This window comes from Rhododendron vialii, chromosome 12a (assembly GCF_030253575.1).
Source record: "Rhododendron vialii isolate Sample 1 chromosome 12a, ASM3025357v1".
Lineage (NCBI taxonomy): Eukaryota > Viridiplantae > Streptophyta > Magnoliopsida > Ericales > Ericaceae > Rhododendron > Rhododendron vialii.
Window position 1 is genome coordinate 29089326 of NC_080568.1, and position 20416 is coordinate 29109741.

At 38.2% G+C, this 20416-nt stretch overlaps 3 protein-coding genes across 6 annotated transcripts; all 3 read right to left on the reverse strand.

Moving 5' to 3' along the window:
• Positions 1-159: 159 nt before the first annotated feature.
• Positions 160-7046, reverse strand: LOC131311329 (uncharacterized). 2 transcript variants are annotated; one of them, XM_058338737.1, is made up of 5 exons: positions 6705-7046; positions 4361-4427; positions 3408-3818; positions 2097-2437; positions 160-996 (listed from the first exon to the last, which is right to left on the reverse strand). In XM_058338737.1, the coding sequence occupies exons 1-5, from the start codon at positions 6780-6782 to the stop codon at positions 781-783; spliced, it is 1113 nt and encodes a 370-aa protein (XP_058194720.1). In that variant the 5' UTR covers positions 6783-7046; the 3' UTR covers positions 160-780. The 2 variants fall into 2 exon arrangements, with proteins under 2 accessions (XP_058194720.1, XP_058194719.1); XM_058338736.1 differs by having other exon boundaries at positions 3408-3821.
• A 2659-nt stretch (positions 7047-9705) lies between these two features.
• On the reverse strand, positions 9706-13378 carry LOC131310839 (uncharacterized). Its single transcript, XM_058338070.1, has 2 exons — positions 13045-13378; positions 9706-10553 (listed from the first exon to the last, which is right to left on the reverse strand). Exons 1-2 carry the CDS (start codon positions 13242-13244, stop codon positions 10100-10102), a joined length of 654 nt encoding a protein of 217 aa, XP_058194053.1. The 5' UTR covers positions 13245-13378; the 3' UTR covers positions 9706-10099.
• An 834-nt stretch (positions 13379-14212) lies between these two features.
• LOC131310838 (CRAL-TRIO domain-containing protein C3H8.02) lies at positions 14213-19226 on the reverse strand. Of its 3 annotated transcripts, none has more exons than XM_058338067.1 (7): positions 18980-19226; positions 17656-17808; positions 17198-17344; positions 16561-16713; positions 15905-16027; positions 14646-14739; positions 14213-14522 (listed from the first exon to the last, which is right to left on the reverse strand). In XM_058338067.1, exons 1-6 carry the CDS (start codon positions 19115-19117, stop codon positions 14662-14664), a joined length of 792 nt encoding a protein of 263 aa, XP_058194050.1. In that variant the 5' UTR covers positions 19118-19226; the 3' UTR covers positions 14213-14522; positions 14646-14661. The 3 variants fall into 3 exon arrangements, with proteins under 3 accessions (XP_058194050.1, XP_058194051.1, XP_058194049.1); XM_058338068.1 differs by having other exon boundaries at positions 14213-14491; positions 14633-14739; XM_058338066.1 differs by having other exon boundaries at positions 14213-14530; positions 18980-19225.
• Positions 19227-20416: the final 1190 nt, after the last annotated feature.

Here is a 20416-nt window from a genome sequence, read left to right on the forward strand (position 1 = left end):
AAGGCTTCTTTGACCTCGATTACTCGATGCAGCAAGGGGAAGAAGCCCTTCATGACTACGCATTACTTGCTATCAGATTACAACATGGAAGAAGCCAAGCATAAAAAGACATCATTTATGAACAGAGAAAAAGGCGACGAATTATAAGAAGACAGAAGATTCACGTCAAAATAAATCCTTTGATGTAGAGTATGGTGTACAAGGAATTTAACCCCAACATGGCTGAGCCAAGAAAAACATATAAAATCATCCATAGCAATTTAATCTAAAACAGGGTGGAAGCATGTCCTGTGAGAACAGTTGAACGCAGAAAACAATCATAATAGACAATTAAACTGGCAAACTGTGATTCCACATTTGAACCGGAGAATTAGAGATTTGGTCCTGGCAAAAAGAAGAGAACTAGCAACATGGCATATGGATTCAACATCCACAGCTTATGACGTGTGTATTTTCATTCGCACAATCTTTCCAGACCTTGGAACACATTCATGATATGTCAATGCTTTGTACACTAGCAGTTGGGTTTGAATCTTGCATTTGCACAGGGATTTTCAAAGGGGAAGCGAAAAATAAAGGGAAACGATAGAAGACATAAGCTTCATGAATTCTTTTTTTCCCCTCTATTAATCTTAGATACCAAGACCGCCACAATTTTGGCCCCAGCAGAGAAAACCAGGCAAACCAAAAAGGTATCAAACGGGGATAGAAGTGATCAGGCATGGTGATCTCTAAGAGGTGAGATGAGAATGTGAACAATGCTGTATCAAAATCCGTGCCTCATTGCTCAAGTATTGTCGCAGAAGGGAAAAACCTCATGAGGAAGCTTGAGAGTGACCATATGCAAATCACCCCAAGGAATTGAAGGACATTAAGAAGGGTGCCCAATGAACTGTTTATTGCCAAGTTGTGCGGTGTCATCTCAGCTCCTCTCACTGTGAATGACAGAGCTGTCACAAGTTGTGCTGCTCTGTTCAGTTGGTGCAATCTATAAACCTGTGAAGTATCAAAAAGTCGGATCTTTAGCCAATTTATGAACCCTCATCATCTCAGGTTAAGCATCTACAAATTTGAATCATATAGTGCAATGAAAGTCTTTGCTAAAACAAAATTGGGTTAAATAACCATTCTGTCATGTGTACAAGGGAGGGACAGATGAACACAAGTGAAACAAATTTTTTAGGTGGCGTGTCAATGAAGAACACAAGTAAACCGTGGTGCATTCACTGAAAACTTATCAAGAGAAAATTGCAATTTGAAACTTCGTAAATGTTGGGAGATTATATCTATCCATGATGCTCAGTAATGGTAAAAGAATCTTACAAATAACCCACGTTACATGGACTCTTCTCAAAATTGGTTAATATGTAGTAATACCGTGTTGGACACTTGAAGACTGGGTGAGTGTACCGGAAATGTATCCGACACCTGCATCTTATTTCGAAACTTGGATCCTCTAATTTTTACTTTTTATTATATTGGAAGAAAAGCAAGTTCGAATTACTCACAAAAACAAAATATTGATAACTTTTCACATGGATGAGAAACAGAAATTCCATAATCTTTCCTAATCCCATTATTTCCCGGGCATATTTAAATAATTAACACCATACTCTACCTAGCTATGGACACATGTTCCAACATCCCAAGATTTCAGTTTAGGAAGGCGGATGTTCTAAAAGTCACTCGGTACTAGTCGGGCGGTCAGCCACCTTCGAGCGATTAATCGGCGCATATTAATTAGTACTCGGTGATTAAACGTTAGTCGGACCAAATCGGATAGGCTCCGCCATCAATTAATCGGCGGTTAATCGCCGATTAATTCCTTGTTTTAGAACACTGGGCCTGTCGCCTGAACATGCAGTCGCACTCAAAACTCGCACACGAGTCCATGTAACATAGAATATAATAACAGATATGTAGCATAAAATGTAGAGGGTAAACTCTGACTACCTGTGACATAACTTTAGCTGATAAAAACATTAAAGCAGCTCCAACAACGTTACAAAATTTTAAATTCATTTATGTGTGTCCATTCTGCATTTAGTCAGAGATTTTGCCCTAGCAGCTGAACTGAGTTATATAACAGTACTTACTTTAAAAATAATGGGAATGACTGGCCATGAAGGTGACTTTATATATCTTGCATACTGCTCAAATGCAAACTGCACAACTATACCAACAAGGTATGGGGCAAGAGTAGCCGAAGCAGCAGGACCAGTCCAAGGCCACACAAAGCCCATTGTAACCATTGGAACTATGATACTAAGTACTAAAACCGCAACAGAAGAGATTTGGTGCCCCAACTGAGGGTTCAGGTTTCTGTTATATGTAGCGGAAACCGGCACAACAGGCCTTCGTAAATGGTCAACTAGCAGAAGAAATGCCGCAACCCCACAGTAAAAAAGAGCCTCCGTAAAGAACAAGATAAGAAAATCTGCAGATAAATAATAGAGGATTATTGAGAGATATGAATTAATAAATAAGCAAATCAAAAGATCCTCTCTCTTGAAACGGGGTGTGTATCTGTCTTGTATGGGCATATGTCTTAATGTAACTTATCTTTTTCTTGTCCTCACTTGGAATAATCCAACACAATGGATTATCTCTGGCAACTTTTGCTTTCCACCTTTTATGCAAGAAACAAGGGCATTATGCCAAGTCCTAAACACCTCAAACCATTTCACCACAACACAAGTTAATGTGGAAAATAATACTCCCTCCGTCCCTTTTTTTGTGTCCAGTATTTCATTTTGGGCTGTCCCTTAATAAGTGTCCATTTTGTAAAGTTAGGGGGGTAAAAGTTGGTGTATTGTCTATTTTGTCCCTAAAAGTAGATTTTATTTTGAAAAGTTAGTGAGTAAAAGTGTAATGATGATGGGTAAGTAGGGAAAGTGAAGGAAAAAGTTGATGTGAAAGGTGTAATGATGATGTCTTTTTAATAAGTTGGAGTTACGAAGCAGGACACTTAAAAAGGGACGGAGGGAGTATTATTTTGCAGCAACACCATTGGTGAATTACTTCTTCCATAATCCATTTTCACAAAAAATCTGTGTTTCGCTTATTTAGTTAAACTAGAAGATCCCAATATGTGCCGACCCCAATTGGTTTGGTTAAAAGATCTCAATATGCCTTGTACAGTTGTAGTTATAAAAAAATTAAATAGGTGGTCTAAACAGTAACTGGCCCTGGCCCTGACCCTGAGAGCTTCGTTTATCATAAGACATAATAAGATGCATACCGAATCACCAGATAAGGAGAATAAACCAAAATAACAAAATATAACCAACACCAAGATCTGAGCAATTTTATTTTCTTTTTTGCTTATCAGACAGGGAAAGGTAAAAGAGGCAGTTTTTCTTTTCTCAGAACAAAGACTTGACAACAGCAAGGTTAAGTGCGCCCACCTGTTAGCAGAGAATCCTCAAATACAGCAGACAGAATCCTCCGCAAATAAAGCGAGGGGAAAACAAAAGAGGCAACAAGGACAGTTGGACCAACAAACCATAGCAGGCCATTCTGATTCCTCCTAGGGCTGGATATATGAACTTCCTCTTCTCTTTGATTAGGCCGGCTATAAAATGTTAGCAAACCTGGCCTTCCTCCAGCTGTCCCATAACGAACCGGTGAACTCACATCGGAAGACATATATTCAGATATACTTTCAGCAACAGAATCATCATTTTCCTGGTCATAGACATCTGGATCAAGCTCCGAGGATGGAAACCATTCTTCAGAGGTAGAAAAGTCAATACATCGCCTCTTAGAAACCCTGTCGTTTACCTTCAGTATTCCATGTTTGAACTGGCCGATCTTCACTACTTGCAATGACAGAAGAAAAGCATACGGTGAAGAAAACTTGAAAAAGTAAAACAGACCTACTTATTTAAAGTAGGAGTAACTAGTTAACCCACATGAGTCGCCCAGTGGGTGAGGAGTTGAACGTGGGATCACATTTATGGGCCTTGAACTGGGAGACAGGGTAGGTGGGTAGGAGTTTTCCCTCATGAAAAATGTAGTAGTAATCAGTTGGCTTTAAAAAACAGGGAAAAAAGTAAGTAATTTAGATAATGCAGTATATTCCAGAACGACGACCCAAAAAAAATGCAATCAAAGGTCAAATAGGATCCTTCATGTTCAAACATATAAACCAGATTCGAGAGTGAGTAGTAGTTATAGTCAACTGCAGCCAAAAGGTTCTGGATCAAGGTAATTCGTAAGAATCAGACAATTTAGTATCCAAAGAAAACATCAAAATCTTATTGTCCTTAAGATGCCCCGATCTCTGGCAAGCAAAGGTAGGGCCAAGTTGCACCATAGAATAGGATTGTTGAGAAATTAAGCAAGTCACAAATGCTACCTTTAGGATTTCTTAGCTGCTCTGCACCAAACTGTTCCCTGCGAAGCAATCCTCCTGCTATACTGATCTGCAGATTAAGCTTAAGTTAATGTAAAGTAAGGTAGTTATAGAAACTTTGGATACCCAAGCAATGTGGGATTGTACACCTTAACATTCACCTCAAATGCAACACTGTTTGAGATCTGTCACGTGTAGCCTCTTTTGAGGCCTATCACCCTTTTAGTTGACTCTGTGATTGTGGGGTGTAGATTGTCTCTAATTTTAAAAATAAGAGGTAGAATGAGCCCTGCCTTGATACCATGTAGAAACCTTGGATTCAACCCCTAAGTTTAAGCTATTAGGTGGAGAAGTCCTCACATCTTATTAAGTGATCACCCATTCTGATTGTGGGATTTATTGCTTAACAAAAGTAAGATGCATCATAGATCTTTATAAGAGCGCATACAGATACATATATCACATAGAGTGACAGTGCCAAGAGAAGTAAAAACAAGACATTCAAAAAAAATGGTGATTATAATCCAACAAGACATACAATAGAAGACTGATTCATACAATTACATGCACATGAGTGACAAAAGAATAACTAACAGCTGAACTAAAACTGTAATATGAGATTATTTAAATGTCAAAATTAGGATGATGGCAGATACTTCGTCACCCTCAGCTAAAGTGGGGACTGTCATGCAGGCTGATGGACCCTGATCAGAGCTCCTACATCAACTAAACTAATGTATAGAGCTATCTTCCCCTTTCCTAATTGACTTTTGTGGCAGTAATTAACTATATCATCTAAAAAATAACCTCTTCAACAGGAATCTGCAACATTTTGGGAAGCATAGAAACTCTTGTCTATTTAAATGTCTGAACTCCAAAGAGTACAGATTCCAGAGGAGTAAATACAGGAGCAGTAATGTCCTTTCCTCTGCATCTTGCAGTTGTTAGTTTATTTACACTCTCCTCTTCCCACACGCACGTGACTCCAATGTCCAGATCAAAATACCTTTTTTTATAACGGCTCCAGATCCAAATACCTAGCAACCAGTAAGAGGAACTAATATGTCTCAACTTTCAAAGACTAAAAAGTAGGGATGATATATATAGTCATTTAGAGCTTAGATAACAAAGCACGCAACCTGGTTAACACAAACTACACCATGAATAGCTTCAGCTGCAAATTCCAAGGCAAATACATGGCTTCCTAAGAATTATTGAGGGTGCCAAAGGCACTTGACTTGAAGAGTATTCATCCCTTCATTTAAACCATTAACATTCAATAAAAATCAACAAAAATAACCATTATACCTCCATCAAAGTGAAGTCACACGTTGCACAATAGGCAACACCACAAATTTATGTACTCAACTACAGCTATATCAACACAAGCACGATAAAAAGCCAATATAGTACTCTCGTCGTATGATATACGAATTACCTTAGTTCCTCATCAGAAATAATCTGTACGTATCCCTGTACATCAAATCCAGTAAACCTCCTAAAGTGCACACAGGAGTATTAAACAAATTGGGTTGTCCCAATGGGCTAGAGTGTATGACTCCCAAATGGTACAAGACGGGGACCTATTGTCCAATATTTCATTTCTCACTCTCATTTAGGTATCCAGGCCTCGGCTTCCCAGTAATAACATAGGATATGTGGGTGGCAATCAAATATACAAGGATACGTCAATGAGAAGCCATAGATCGCCCTTAAAAAAAAGAAAACACTAGCGCAGCTATAGCAATAAAATATGTGCAGACTTATAAGTCTGCCAGACAAAACATAGCCAGGGGCAGACACAAGGGGGTGCCCGGGGCCCCTGCACAACACTCCCACAAATTATACTAGTTTTTGAGGTTAATTTGGAAAGTTCTTTAGAATCAGCCCCTGCAAGTCTCGAGTGAAAAAAAAAAAGTTCATAAAGTTCCTTTACATGTGTGAAAACTGAAAACACCTCCTAAGATTTCAAGTTATAAACCATTTTTTGGTTGTAGGTACAATATTAAATGGTAGTTACATATATATACACAATCTCGTCTCCTTAGAAGTAGCTAGCAGCAATATATATTATGGATCATATTTGTTTGTTACTAATGTAGAAATACATGTGATTCGGGTGGCTAGTACAAATCCTGCCCCGGCCACTGGACACAGCTACGTCAATTTAATATATGCAGAATTAACAAGCAATAGAACACATCTGTGATGCACACATTACCTACATTACACATGTTCAAAAAAATAAAAGGCATCCGTAAACCCTTTGTTGCACATAATTAAGAGCAACGAATACACAACAGGGAATTAATTTCCACTGGCAACTCGGGAAACAGCATTCAAATACCTTCGAAATTCTCCTGTACTGGAAAGGAGAAGAAAGAGAGGTTGCAACGCAAGAAAACGGCCCCATTTTAACAGCCATAGTAACAAGAACAGAACAAACCGGGGGTACGGACTGGAGGACTGGTCGTGGGTCGATTTCAACGAGAACCCATTTGATTTGGAGGGTATTTGGAGATACCCAGTTGAGTAGTTCAGTGGAGAAAGCAGCGAAGAGGGTGAGAAAAGGAGGAAATACGGAGATTTTGAGGAATATGGGGTTTATAGCAGCAGCTCAGAGGAGAGAGGGAAGAAGAGAAAGCGGCTTGAATGCTTCTTCGTTTGGTTGTGTTTCCTTTTTCGTGCGTTGTTTATTTATTAAATCATTTATTTAATTTCTCGTGCGTCATAATTTTTTTTATTATTAACAAAAAGGGTGGGAGGGACGACCAACATAACAACCCCTTGACCGTGACGTTAGGGGCTCTCTCTACCCTAGGGCTATAAACGAACCGAATCGAGCCGAACCCTGTTAAGTTTGGCTCGGGTTCGTTAAGGTATGAGTTTGGCTCGGGTTCGATTCGAGCCTAAACAACTTGGCTCAAGTTCGGCTCGGTTGGGTTCGTTAAGATACTAGTCTGGCTCGATTTGAGGATTCGGCTTTATTTGCGGAGGATTCGGATTCGGCAAGTTCGGATTCGGCTCGGGTTCGATTTGAACTTGAACATCTTGGCTCGAGTTTTGCTCGTTAAACTCAAATGAATCGAGCCGAGCCAAATCTAAGCTCGAATTGAGCTCGTCAAGACTCAGGTTTGATTCGGCTCAGCTCATTAAACTCAAGCGAACCCAAACTCTCTCATTGATCGTATAGAATTTTGGAGAAAAATAAGTATTGAATTATATATACAACCTTAAAATTTTTTACATTTACAAATAGACCCCTATTTAATTATTAATTAAATTTAAGTATAGGTTCGCGAACCTAACCGAGCCGAATACCGTTAGGCTCAGGTTCGGCTCATTTACAAAACTAGCCTAGAGTTGAGGTTCAGGTTCAGTTCGTTTAGCAGACGAATCGAATTTGAACGAGCTCTTACCGAACCAAGTCTCGAATAGTTCGCGAATGGCTCAATTCATTTACAGCCCTACTCTACCCGCTGTGAAATGTTCGATTCAAGCTATAGCATCCTCCATTCCTTTGCCACTGACAAAAGTCAAATCTGTGTCTTACCTGAGAATGAGAATGAAGAAGGCTTTTGCCATCCAAGCTACCACCATCGGTGGTTCGTGCGTCATTCATTAATTTCTCGTGCGTTCAAGGGGGCGAATTTCCGGACGAGTCCTGTTTTTGTTTTTTTTCCTTTCCCAACGTGCTAGAGCCGCACTAAATCCGATTTTCCATTCAAAATGCATATCGTGTGTTCTGAATGAAAGTTTTTAAGATGGACGATGCTATGGTGTTTTCGATCATTTTTTTGACATAACTTTACCATTATGAGTATAATTAAAATCCATTACAAGTATAATAGAACCGAAATAAGACATAACCAAGAAATATTCAAAAAATCAATCAAGACATAACCAAATCCAACCAAGACATAACAAATAAGTTATGTCTTGTTATGATTTTGTTATGCTTGTAATGAGTTTTAATTATGCTCATAATGGTAAAGTTATACCAAAAATTACGATGTCTCTAAAATGACCGGGGACACTATAGCATCATTCCCAATTGAAAAACTTATTTTAAAATTACTGAATGATCTAGATTATTTATGTGAGACCCAAAATTTGGTCTCACGAACTTGTGAGAGTCAATTTGCAATTGGAAGGGCATTGAGTAACATGTACAATGATAAGTCTAGACATGTCCGTCATAGACACAAGTAACATGCTCTCTAGTGAGGTTGTCACTCTTGACTATGTGAAGTCAAAAGACAATATTACCAAAGGCTTAAACAGAGAGCAAGTTGAGTTGGCATCGATGGGAATAGAACTTAAGCCTATTACGCTCACATTACTGTGAAGGAAAACACAACCTAGTTGACTGGAGATCCCAAGATCTAGGTTTAATGAGACAACCTAATTGCGAGTAACAAAGAACGATCACTGAAGAGATAAGCTCTTATGTTCATTCCCATGGTGTAACAATGATACCTGCAATGAGAAGAGGTTTAGCATGGCTCGTAACGACTCTTATTCACTGGATTGCCTGGCGGGTATAACCAGATACCTCTATAAGAGCATCTCCAATCCATACAAAATAAAGGATGGATGTAACACATTGAGGGGAGATTTTGTAATTTATTCCACTTTTTCTTCACTTTTTCTACTTTTTGGGAGAATCTTTGAGGGACCCACCGTCCTTTTTAGAGTTTGGTCCTCCAAAAGTAAATTTGGTCCTCTAAAAATGGAGGACCAAAAGTAAATTTGGAGTACAAATTTCCTCCAAACTCTAAAAAGGACGGTGGGTCTCTCAAAAATTCTCCCAAAAAAGTACAAAAAGTGAAGAAAAAGTGGAATAAATTACAAAATCTCCCCTCAATGTGTTACATTCATCCTCTATTTTGTATGGATTGGAGATGCTCTAAGGTCACCTACATGAGGATAAATGTGGGGCCACTTCTTTGAGAATTTAGAAAAACGAAATTCTTGAGAAAATATTTGCAAAACCAGACAGGGGTGTCATGGCCAAAATAAACCTAACAGTGAGAACTAAACTGTGTTAGGAGAAGTTCCTGTATAAAGTCTGTTGTTTACACCAATGACAAAACAATTCAAGACATCACGTTCACTGGTCAGCTGGTAAACCTAATGGGCGTTCACAATAGAAAGTTTAAGGCCAAAAGCTACATATCATATGCAAGGATTATCTATTGTCATGGTGGGCTCTGGGCTAAGGCCCATGAGGCGCAAGCCTTAAGCTCCCCAAAAATGTCAAAAAATTAGGGTCTCCACTTGTTTTTAGTACCTAGTGTTGACTCACCAAAAATGGAACAGAGGATAAAGCAAAAAAAATGAGAATAAAGTTAGAACGTTAAGGGATAAGATATTAAAAGGATGCATCATGCATCCATCCACAGTGAACAAGTGTCACAGAAAATACACGACTTTAAATCAAGTCAATTCACATTCACACCAAAAAACACAAAACACAAGATTGTGCACCCTAAAAATTTGAAGAAAAAAAAACCTCTTGGCAACGCCAAATGGGTTGACGATTCAAACTGAACAGAAACAACTTCCCATTAATCTACGGAAACCACATCTGATTAGTGAAGGATTGCTCAAATTCAGGACTCCCGAGCTATTTACATAGAGTTCCAGTAAAGAACACGTATAGTAACACTCTACAGCTTCACGACACACTGACAAACAAGTATATACTTACGTAATCGTCCCCTCCGAAGCAGCATGAGTTCAATATGTAGCCACTCCATTCGATTTGCAGCCATCCAATGCAGATTCATCCATTTCCACCCAAACCTCATTCACACGGCCAATCAACTTGAAAGGAGAGCTGTACTGTGCTATCGAATATGCATAGTCACTTTTGGTAGAAGTTGAGTTTGCCCATGGAGACCTACTCAAGCTCACGGAAAGCTTCTCTGCCTCTGCCACGATGTTTTCGTCCTTTGCAAATCCAGAGAACGTTCTGACGGCGATGCAGCGACTGGGCCACGAATCGGGTTTAAGGTTTAGTTCAGGAAGAGGAAGTGGAGGGGTCGACTGGAACTTGACGGGCAAGTATAATCGAACGAAGTAGGCCGAGGAGTGGAGTGGCCCCGCTCCGGGGACAATGCTGGTGAGAACAGGCGCTGTCATTGGGATCCGAGAAAAGTTCAGATTTGCGCCTTCAATGAACTGGAACAACCTGTGAGAAGCAAGTAAACGCTCTAAATACATCAACGACCAAAACCATAGAGCACCAAGATATTCTACGTGATGTGACTATAAATCTATGAAGTTTTCTTTTAGGTCAAATGATCAATATGGAGAATTGGAACAAGTGATTTCTGACAGTCATGCGGAACATGCATTTTGAATTTTCAGACAGAGTTCAAAACATAGTCATTTTAACTCAATGGGAGAAACTCAGTGGAGCACGGATGTTTATCATGCACCTATATTTACATATGGAACATGCATTTTGAATTTTCAGACAGAGTTCAAAACATAGTCATTTTGACTCAATGGGAGAAACTCAGAGGAGCACCGATGTTTATCATGCACCTATATTTACATATGGCAATGTTCATCTCTTACCAAAAACAAGTGAAATGACAAAAGTTATGAGTGAAAATAAGTACAGAATGCTTCAAAGGATCGGGGATGGTTAGTGGCAAGACACCATTTCTCCGTCATAATCTTCCCACAATCTTTTTGCACCATGAAGAGTGGAGATCTACCAACATTGCAGCTATTTGTTTAAGGTAACCAACCCCACCCACAAAGGGGCCCAAATGCCCCAAGAAAAGAAAAGAGAAGGATTTAAAGAAATAAATTGCTCTCAAATGCCTGGATAATGGCAAGGCAAGATTGATACAGCATGATTACAATTACATATAGATATTCTCATCATGAATAAGGCTTTTAAGTCTTTATTATCGCAAGTTTGGTACGAACAATGGGACTAGACTGAAGACCATTAGGATCCTGAAATTCTTCAATGGATGATAAACTGTTCTTAATGAATGCTCCACCATTTCCATGCAAATAACTCAGGCTACTATTATGGGGGTACGACAGGCACCATTGAACAATCTACTTAGCAATTCTCACTGAATGTCCAGCTCTACATTCCCTCTTCCAATTTCGCATTACATATCATTTCTCTCTGTCCAATATCGTTGCTCCTCTTTTCCATTTTGCTATGCCCCAATATGTATGTCTCTTTTCAAAAATCAAAGCACAAAATCCGAAATCCGAATGCTAAACCTAACTCTTTTAAGTAGCTACAAACATATTTGTCATTTGAAACATAGAAACAATTGGGTTACATGATAAGTACATCAATGTGGACCATTGATTGCATGATAAGGTCCAACACGAATGCATAAGCATGTATACCAACCACCCCAACAAAAAAGCCCATAAAAGGCAGAAAAAACCAACAAAATGAGGAGCCCCAGTATGAGGAAATGATCTATCCTTCTTTTGGCAAGGATTGACCACTGACCTCCAAATTGCAAAGTGTACAAGCTGAAACAACCCACTCGAGCCTAGTTTTTTTAGCAGTGGACACAAGAAGAACAATCCATTTCCGAAAGTGAATCCATATTCGAAATGTTAACTAAAGCCCCTCCCAGGCTCCCACTGTTTGGTTGCCAAGAGCATCTCTCGAGCCCTTGCTCACACTTCTACTCAAAACCAAAATCTGAGTAAAAACTGTTAGACTTGTCCCACATCACTCATCTAAGCCACTCAAGCTTGGTTAATAAATTCTAAAGGCTACTCCACCTATTGCCAATTGGTTTTAGGTTGGAACCCTCCAAGAAATCTAACATGGTATCAGAGCCAAGTCTTGGGTGGTCTCACCTCTCGTGGGAAGTCTCTGTCATCTCTGTCGCCCGAGTCAGTCAGTCAGCTCCTGATCTGTCACCTCCACGTGCATCCGGGCTGCACGTGAGGGGGAGTGTTAGACTTGTCCCACATCACTCATCTAAGCCACCCAAGCTTGGTTAATAAATTCTAAAGGCTACTCCACCTATTGCCAATTGGTTTTAGGTTGGAACCCTTCAAGAAATCTAACAAAAACCTCCTAAACTCACCTCACTACTTGACTCAAACTTGGTCAAAATTGAGTTTTACACAATTTTTACTCAAATTTGGAAGGCTATTTCTTCTCTCTCAACATTATAACAACGTAAATAATGAAGGTTATACTCAAATCTATGCTCGGATTCAAATTTGACCAGTTGAGTGCTTAAAACCAAACGAAATTTTCTTTCCTGGTAATGGAGGAGGGTGTCCCAGGCCAGCTTGTGTGCATCTCATACTAATTCCTAAGGCTCTCCCCCAGTCATTTCACAGGCGAGGTGGTACTAGGAGTTGCTGGCAAGTAGAATCGAACCCAAGACCTTAAAGAGGGAGCAAACCCCAAGTCTCAAGCCTAGACCACTTGGCCAATCCCTTGGGTTACCAAAAAATTTAAGAAAATAACAGAGCTCGGACCAACCATAGAAACGACTACTTGGGTTTGGTTCAGTTAAGCTTTTTCCAATTTTGTAAAATTTCCTCCCATGCTCGCACAACATAAAAAGTAAAATTACTTCCCCACACACCCCCCCCAACCAAATAGCGGCGTAAAGCAATACACATAAAACAAACAATAAATCGAAGAAATTGAAGTTGAGGGTGGGTACCTGTGGAATCCATCTCTGGTGGCTTTTTCGAAGGAGATCTGCTTGGCAGGAGCAGACATCCAAGCGGAGTCTCTGTAGAGTCTGATCTCGAATTCCGATTCCTTCTGGAGAGCCGTGTACTGAGGTGACTCGATCGCCTTAGAAATTACCACCAAACAGAGGACGTTGACCACGGTGATCGACAACCTTGATTTATCCATCTCTCTCTCTCTCTCTCTCTCTCTGAAGATGGTGGAATGGAGTATGGACTATTTTGCTTGCGAATGTAAGCTTCGCTTTGATTTGCCAGAAGAAATGGCCACAGCCTTTCTAGGCCTGTCTATATTCTTATTTCTTAGTACTCCTATTTTTTTCGCAACCTTTCTTTATGGATTTTGATTTTCATGCTTCAGTTTTCAATGATGCGTTTCATTTTGTTCATAAAATTACTAATAATTTCGTGTTAAAAATGGAGCGCGTCAGTAAAAATTGAAGCGCGAAAATCAATTTCCTTTTGTATTCTTCTCTACCAAATTGTTTTTGTATAATTTTAGTTACCAGTTGAGTTTTCCCAAAATTAATTTATCGTCAGTATGATTTATTTTTCATGATTTTTTCGTTTAGAATTTTGTAAAAATTTTAAAAGCAGTTATTCGGGTCAACAAGAGGAATGAAAAAAATATAAAAAGATAAAATCAAATTTGCAAAAAATTCTAGATAACATGACATTAAAAACAAAAAAGAGAGCCGTCTTGAATTGTTTTCATCTTCACTGGACATTTTTCGCTCTCGGTAGATTTTTTTTTTCTAAACTCTTTTATCGGGACAAATAATTATTAAAAAAGTAGACATAAATCTAATAAAAATTCAAAAAGAACAAAAAAAGAATACCAAAACAATCATTTAGGCCTTAGTCGACATAATTTCTGAACACAACCCCGAATAAAACTCTCTCTGAAGGCTCTCAAGTATGTGAGTTTACACACATCAATCTACTCTGGACACAATTATGCTCGAAAATTGGATATCAAAATTGTATTCCTGACATTGCTTGCCAGATTTGCATTCTATTTTAGTATTTTACGTCTAGATGAAACAAATAGGATCTCTTATTTTGGTGCTATTTCTCTATCTTCTGCTTCTTGGGTGGTTTTACAAATTCCTTGTCCCTGTGTTTCAGACATGGTAATTATTTTCTCAATGCAGTTGGGCTTTTCATAAATGTAAAATATTTTCCTTTGATACAGAGCAATTTTTTTTTTACTCCACATGGGTTGTGTTGAGAACTGCCATATATGTATACAGTTAAGTGTATCTGGATTCACATTCCTGTCCCGAAGCGAAAAGAAAAAGGACATGGTTGCAGATTGTTTACATGAAAGAGATAAGAAAATGGGGAAATTTGGCTCTATAAGAGATTCAGAACCCGATTCATCGTTGACAAAGTGCTGCACATAGAACTGCCGGCTAGATATTCGAAATACGTTTTCCCAAAATTCCTGCAAAACTTAAACATCAAAAACGGGGATAAATATTCATAGGTATAGATCTATATCACAGGAACTCAGTTATGGGTGCTGGTTTGGGGTGTGTATCTACGCGTTAAAAGTAATCTAATTTACCACGGTAGGAACATCCTCAGTCTCTAAAGATGGTTGGAATTGTAGATTCCGTAAAATACTCCTTTTTGACCTCCTCCACTGAGCAGTATCTCACCTTCAAATGAACCCAAAAAAAAAAAAACTGAACGGAGATGAAATGAAAGCTCAAAACTAGGGCTATAGGCCACAGAGAGACAAATAGAAATGCAAAACAGCAGTAATTTCATCAAGTTGTGTCCTGTGTAGTTAGTTCTCTTGCATAAAGATGACAACCAATGCATAGAGGTTACGTGACAAATTGCAGGTGTATTGTATAATTCCATGTGTCCTTTAGAACAGAAACTATGCTGCTTTGTAATGTAAGATCTCCTGAATAAAATTGTGGCAAGTTTCATGGACATGTTTTGCTAGGTGGTGGTGGTGGTGGAGTGAGAGTTTTTTGACTGCACAGCATTGTCGACCATTATGAATGGCTGCTGCTGTATTCATCTCACAACCTCTCTATACTTGGTCACTAAGAAAATATCTGCATGAATTGATGTAAGCAAAACTTCAAATGAAGTTGAAAACAATTAGTCACCTATGACACCAATGCTTTTGTCCACAAACCACAATAATTCGTAGACTTTAGATCCCGTTGGAATTTTGAGCGGAGGCAAGTTTTTTGAAAGCTTCTTTAAGGCTTTGTGAAGTGAAGACATCGCCTGGGTACTGAAGTACTGTGAAGTATATAAGCATGAGGATACCCTCACTTCAAAAGCTAGCTATTGGGATTGAGTTCTACCCAAGACCGTATAACATGGTATCAACAAGTGCGTGTCTTTGGCTTGCACACGGCAGGTGCTGCCGAGTGAGCACGCTGCACGTGAGGGATGGTGTGAAGCAAACTCCCACATCGTCTGGTTACCAACGTAATAGGAAGTACATAAGCGTTAGGGCACCCTCACTTCAAAAAGCTAGCTTTGGGGTTGAATTCTCCCCAAGACCATCTGACATTCTTAATATGCTAAACATGTATGGGTGTTTAAATTTTGTACTCCAAACTCCAACTCCCATTGATATTGAGTCCAAGGTTTGAGAATCTATGAAAGGACATCTCAGTGGATACATATCAAAATAAACATTTCACCCATTATGTTTCATCACTTTCTTTCTTTCTTTTTTTCTGGCGAGTTCAAGAAAATACCCAAGTAATGCAACACGAAAGTATTTTTCAACGGAAAGTATGTAAAATGTCCTTTAGCAACAATGAATGTACGACTACAATGGATGATACTTACCAGAGAAGCATACGACTTTAACAAAGGCTTGGCTAGCTGCCAAATTGGCTTAAATACAAAGGGAGCATTGACAAAGAGGACCTGACCCAACCGCCTTGGATAGTACTTGTAAAACACATCAAACTGCCGAGAATAGAAATAGAAATCAATTCACAATGCTCATAATGGTAGGCAGATAATAACAAAACATATAAACATGATCATAAAACGAAGACAAAACAGACATGTTTTCCTGTGTTATTTGGGCACAAGAAAAAAAAATTGTTTTCCTTTGCGAGTTGGACAATTTTAATTTTTAACTGATACTACATCAACTTTGCCAGCAAAAGGAGAAGAATTGATGTATTCTGAACGGGGAAAAGAACATTCTTAACATAAAAGAGACTCGGTAAATATGTAAGGAAGTAATCTGTCAACCAGCAATTAGAAAGATAACGAAATTTATGGTAGTTCCAGCAGTAGCACTGGTAACAGAAGTATATCTAACTGGGCACAGTTTCCTTTCTTAATAAGAAAACATAAATGTAACAAGTGCTCTTCTACCACTCAAAATTTCTCACTTTTCTTCCTAAATTGATTAAGTAATGTTGAAGCTATCCATGAAGTCACTTTCAATGAGAAAATTTTACAAACTGGAGCTAGTTCATTGAAATTACCACAAACGTAAAGAACTTAAGATCTGCATTCTGAGCACCAAATCCCCGTAGATCAAATATTCCAAGTATTTCTTCACTTCCAGCTGGGAGCTTACTCAATGCCTTCTCAATCAAAAAGACACACAGCTTCTCATCCTCAGAAGGGTTATGTTTCTGTAGCAATAATATTTTTTTGCAATCATCAGAACCTTATCAGAAAAAGCAACAAGTAGCAAACTATCTAGAGAAGTATACCGTGACTTCAACATTGTCAAAATAAAAGGTAAAAAATGGAACTTCAAAACGAAAACAGCTCATCTAATTGTTCATCTATTGCTATCCAGACAACCACTCACAAGGTTTCCCTAAGTTGCATGAGAACACCAGATATTTATGGAGTAGTGTCGAATTTGCAATGAAATTCATGCACAATCATTTCCTCAAAGACTCTTTTTCACACAAACGCAACAATCTGCCTTGTTGTCCAGAAGGATCTGTCATAAGATAAAATAATTTCAAGCAGAAACCATATAACTGTAATCTTTCTTGAAGGACTATGCTTTAAGTAAATAGCACATTTTGAAACTAAAGTAAAAGGCCAAAGAAAAAAATCAATAAACAGCGGACAGTATGTAGACAGTTGGAGTTCTATACTTACTGCCGGAAAATGCTTGGATGCCACCACAATTAGCACTGGTCTGTCATACACATCAAGAAAGTCAAGCACGAAGGCTTTTCCAGTTTCAGCTGCAGTTCTCACAGACTCTTCAGACAATTCTGATACACCAAATTCTTCACGCCATTTCTGATAAGGTAGAAGGAAAATCGAAATATCGATAAAACTCACCCATTTCAGCCTTCAGATTAACTGTAATTGTTTTTAAAAGCAATAGTCCAACATTCAAGAAAATCTCTTCATCTTTTTTCAGGGAATGCGTACAAACAAAAAAAATCCAGAAGCCAATTATTTTACAGTCAAGATTTCAAAATAACCGGCATCCATTCAATTGCATGCCCCCCCAATTGTATCATTTTAATGCCACTCGGGGATCCCGTAATGAGACTACATTTTGGATATTTCATACCCTGCAAGCATGAAAATTAGTACAAGGATACAATAGCTTTAGCCAATTTTGAGACAGCATCTTCAACGGAAAATTTCCGGTCCTTCAAAAACCAGAAGATCACGTCTTCTTCATCTTTTCCGTACATGCCCACACGAAGATTGTGATGATCATTTTCAAGCCTTTCTTTCACATCCGTCACAAGCTGCATATGAAAAGCAGCATATACTGTGAGGTTCCAACCAAAAGCTTGTTAACCCATGACAAACATGGAAATAACGAAAAAGATTTGACATGGTGAGTCAAAATTTGCGTGAAATTCCGTTTAGTGTTGTGTCAACTTTTGTGTGAGGGGAACCGGCCCCTATATATATATAACACGCACAGAAAACTAGCAACTTAAACCACAAATAGTCATCATTCACTTTTAGCACCCAATTTCCTCCTTGCATGCGCAACTTCAAGCTAATTCACAACTTTTGCAAGGATTCCCAATTATAGACCCTTTTATTGTTAGTCAAAAGAAATTGTCCTAATAAGACAAAACAAACAATGCCTAGTCGGTACCCATTAATGGGAGTTCGGGAAGGCATACAAGATGGATAGTAAGTATCATCCAATAAACTCAGAATTTCCAAAAACAGATCTTATCACAGGGAAAACGCAGACAATTGACGCAACAGAACTAAATTACAAGGTCACTTACAAAAAGAAAAGAAATTCCCAATCAGCTAAAGCAATTCAGAAACTACACAAGGAACCCAAATGAAAAATGGTAACCCGGAAAATTTAACAACATACAAGCTAAAAAAATTGTAGTTTCCTAATCGCTTTTCACCATCCCATCTAAGTAGAACAATAAAATGAGAGTTTATTTTTCAACCAACCCAAGAAAAAGTCAAGCCCAAATGAAATTGTCTTTGCTTTTTCCTTCGATTGTGTGCTTTGACATTTCCTAACGTATAAGACCATCTTCATCCTTACCCATATACTTATACTCAAACCTGAAATAGTAAAATTCACTTGATATGAAGCACTTCAATGGATAAATTCAAATCTAAACATAAATTCCAATAAAAGCTTTATTAATGTCGTAAACTACAATTGTAAATTTAAGACAGCTAAAACACTGTAGCATTTGAAAATTTGATAATAAAAAATCGAGCCCAATCATTTCGAATCATAATTTGAATGGAACTTAATTTGAGGATTGGAGTGAATTTGAAGCAACTCATACTCGAGTTAAGAAATTTGAGTTAAAGAAAAGGACAAGGCCCGGAGATGCTCTATAATTGAAAACTGTAGAAAAATCAAACAATCAAATCGACCGTTTTCGATGAGTAAAGCCAGAGAAATTACTCATAGACTATGGATACCTTAAGAGAGTCGGTTGGTTCCGAGATTCGGCAGCGGACGGAGGAGAGATTGCGGAGTCGGTTGGGTCTGTTGGATTGGTGGAGAGGTGGTGGAACGAACTGGTGGCGGAGTGAGGGGCACAGCCGCATCGCCGCCATTTCTTCCCGGCTACCGGGTTGGTTTCAGAGGAAGAGAGAGCCAAGAAACTATGGACACCGGGTTTTCTTGTCTCCTGAAAACACGACACGTGGTGAATTCCGGAGTAGTGTGTGGAGCCCATACACCCATACGAGCGTTTGTGCACTTGTTTGTGTAATGCATTTGTATTTTCATAGACAATTTCATATATACTTGTCATGTATTCTACCAAAAACCTTTTAGAAATTTTCAATTATTCGGTGGCGCTGGTACCGTCACAGGTGGTGCTCAACACTCTTCTCCATCGCATATCTATGTAAATTTCATTTATTTAGGCCTCGTTCACCTAAATAAGTTAAGTGGCTTATTTTTTTGTTATTATTCAAATTTTTTTCGTATTTGTTAGTTTTTCATCAATTTTTTGAAGATTATTGTATCGTCATGACAAGAGAAATCTAAAAAGTAAAAAATTACGAGCGGAACTTTTTTTTTTTGAATAAAGACAAGAATAAGCCAATTTTTATTTAAAAAAATTGGATTTCGATCATAATTTTTTGCTTTTTAAATTCCTCTCATCATGAAGATACAATAATCTCCAAAAAAATGACAAAAAATTAACAAATCTGAAAAAAATTTGAATAAAGACAAAAAAATAAACCACTTGACTTATTTAGCCGAACGGAGCCTTAGTAATGGACCCCATTAATTATATATTGAAAAAACACGTTGGAACACCACTAAGAGATGTCTCAACCACATAATTTTCCCTCTGGAAAGCATTAATTAATTACTATTTATTTTTAATCAACGTGGGAGAACCTCCCCCTCTAGACCATCTGATTATTCAGAACCAAATGTTGAGTAAAAACCTTCTAAATACTCAAACTTATATCAAATTGAGTAGTAGTATTACTTAAATTTTTGAAAGCTTATTTTGCTTCTCATAATTTGTAGTCATGCCATTAATAAAAAAATTACTCAACTTTTTATGTTTAGATTTTGCTTGTCATTGGAAAGCTTCATTCCAAAGGAAGCATCAACTCAATTTTTTTGTAGGGGCAAAAATTTGAATGAAAATTTAAAGTGTGATTTTAAATATGGGCAAGGATGCTCTTATTCTCCTCCAAAGTGTTCATCTAACTATTCTAAAAAATACTAACTTTCGTCGAGGAAAAAAGGGATTGGACAGTCCAGGTTGACTTGTTTTTGACCTGGGCTCGCTTTAATGATCATAATCAGTTATTTTTAAACAATGCTTTGAACATTGGTCAAGTTTAAAATCATGTTTGATCGAATCTGTTTAGTTTTGCTTTCAAAAC

Coding starts and splice junctions, on each gene's coding strand:
- LOC131311329 (XM_058338736.1), bottom strand. CDS start 6,782: ATGGCTGTTAAAATGGGGCCGTTTTCTTGCGTTGCAACCTCTCTTTCT. Junction 2,438..3,407: donor TGAGGATTCTCTGCTAACAG/GTGGGCGCACTT, acceptor ATTTATCTGCAG/ATTTTCTTATCTTGTTCTTT. Junction 997..2,096: donor TCATTCCCATTATTTTTAAA/GTAAGTACTGTT, acceptor GATACTTCACAG/GTTTATAGATTGCACCAACT.
- LOC131310839 (XM_058338070.1), bottom strand. CDS start 13,244: ATGGATAAATCAAGGTTGTCGATCACCGTGGTCAACGTCCTCTGTTTG. Junction 10,554..13,044: donor ACCAGAGATGGATTCCACAG/GTACCCACCCTC, acceptor TGCTTCTCACAG/GTTGTTCCAGTTCATTGAAG.
- LOC131310838 (XM_058338067.1), bottom strand. CDS start 19,117: ATGGCGGCGATGCGGCTGTGCCCCTCACTCCGCCACCAGTTCGTTCCA. Junction 16,028..16,560: donor TTAAGTTCTTTACGTTTGTG/GTAATTTCAATG, acceptor TATTCTCGGCAG/TTTGATGTGTTTTACAAGTA. Junction 14,740..15,904: donor TAAAGTCGTATGCTTCTCTG/GTAAGTATCATC, acceptor GTTCATTTGAAG/GTGAGATACTGCTCAGTGGA.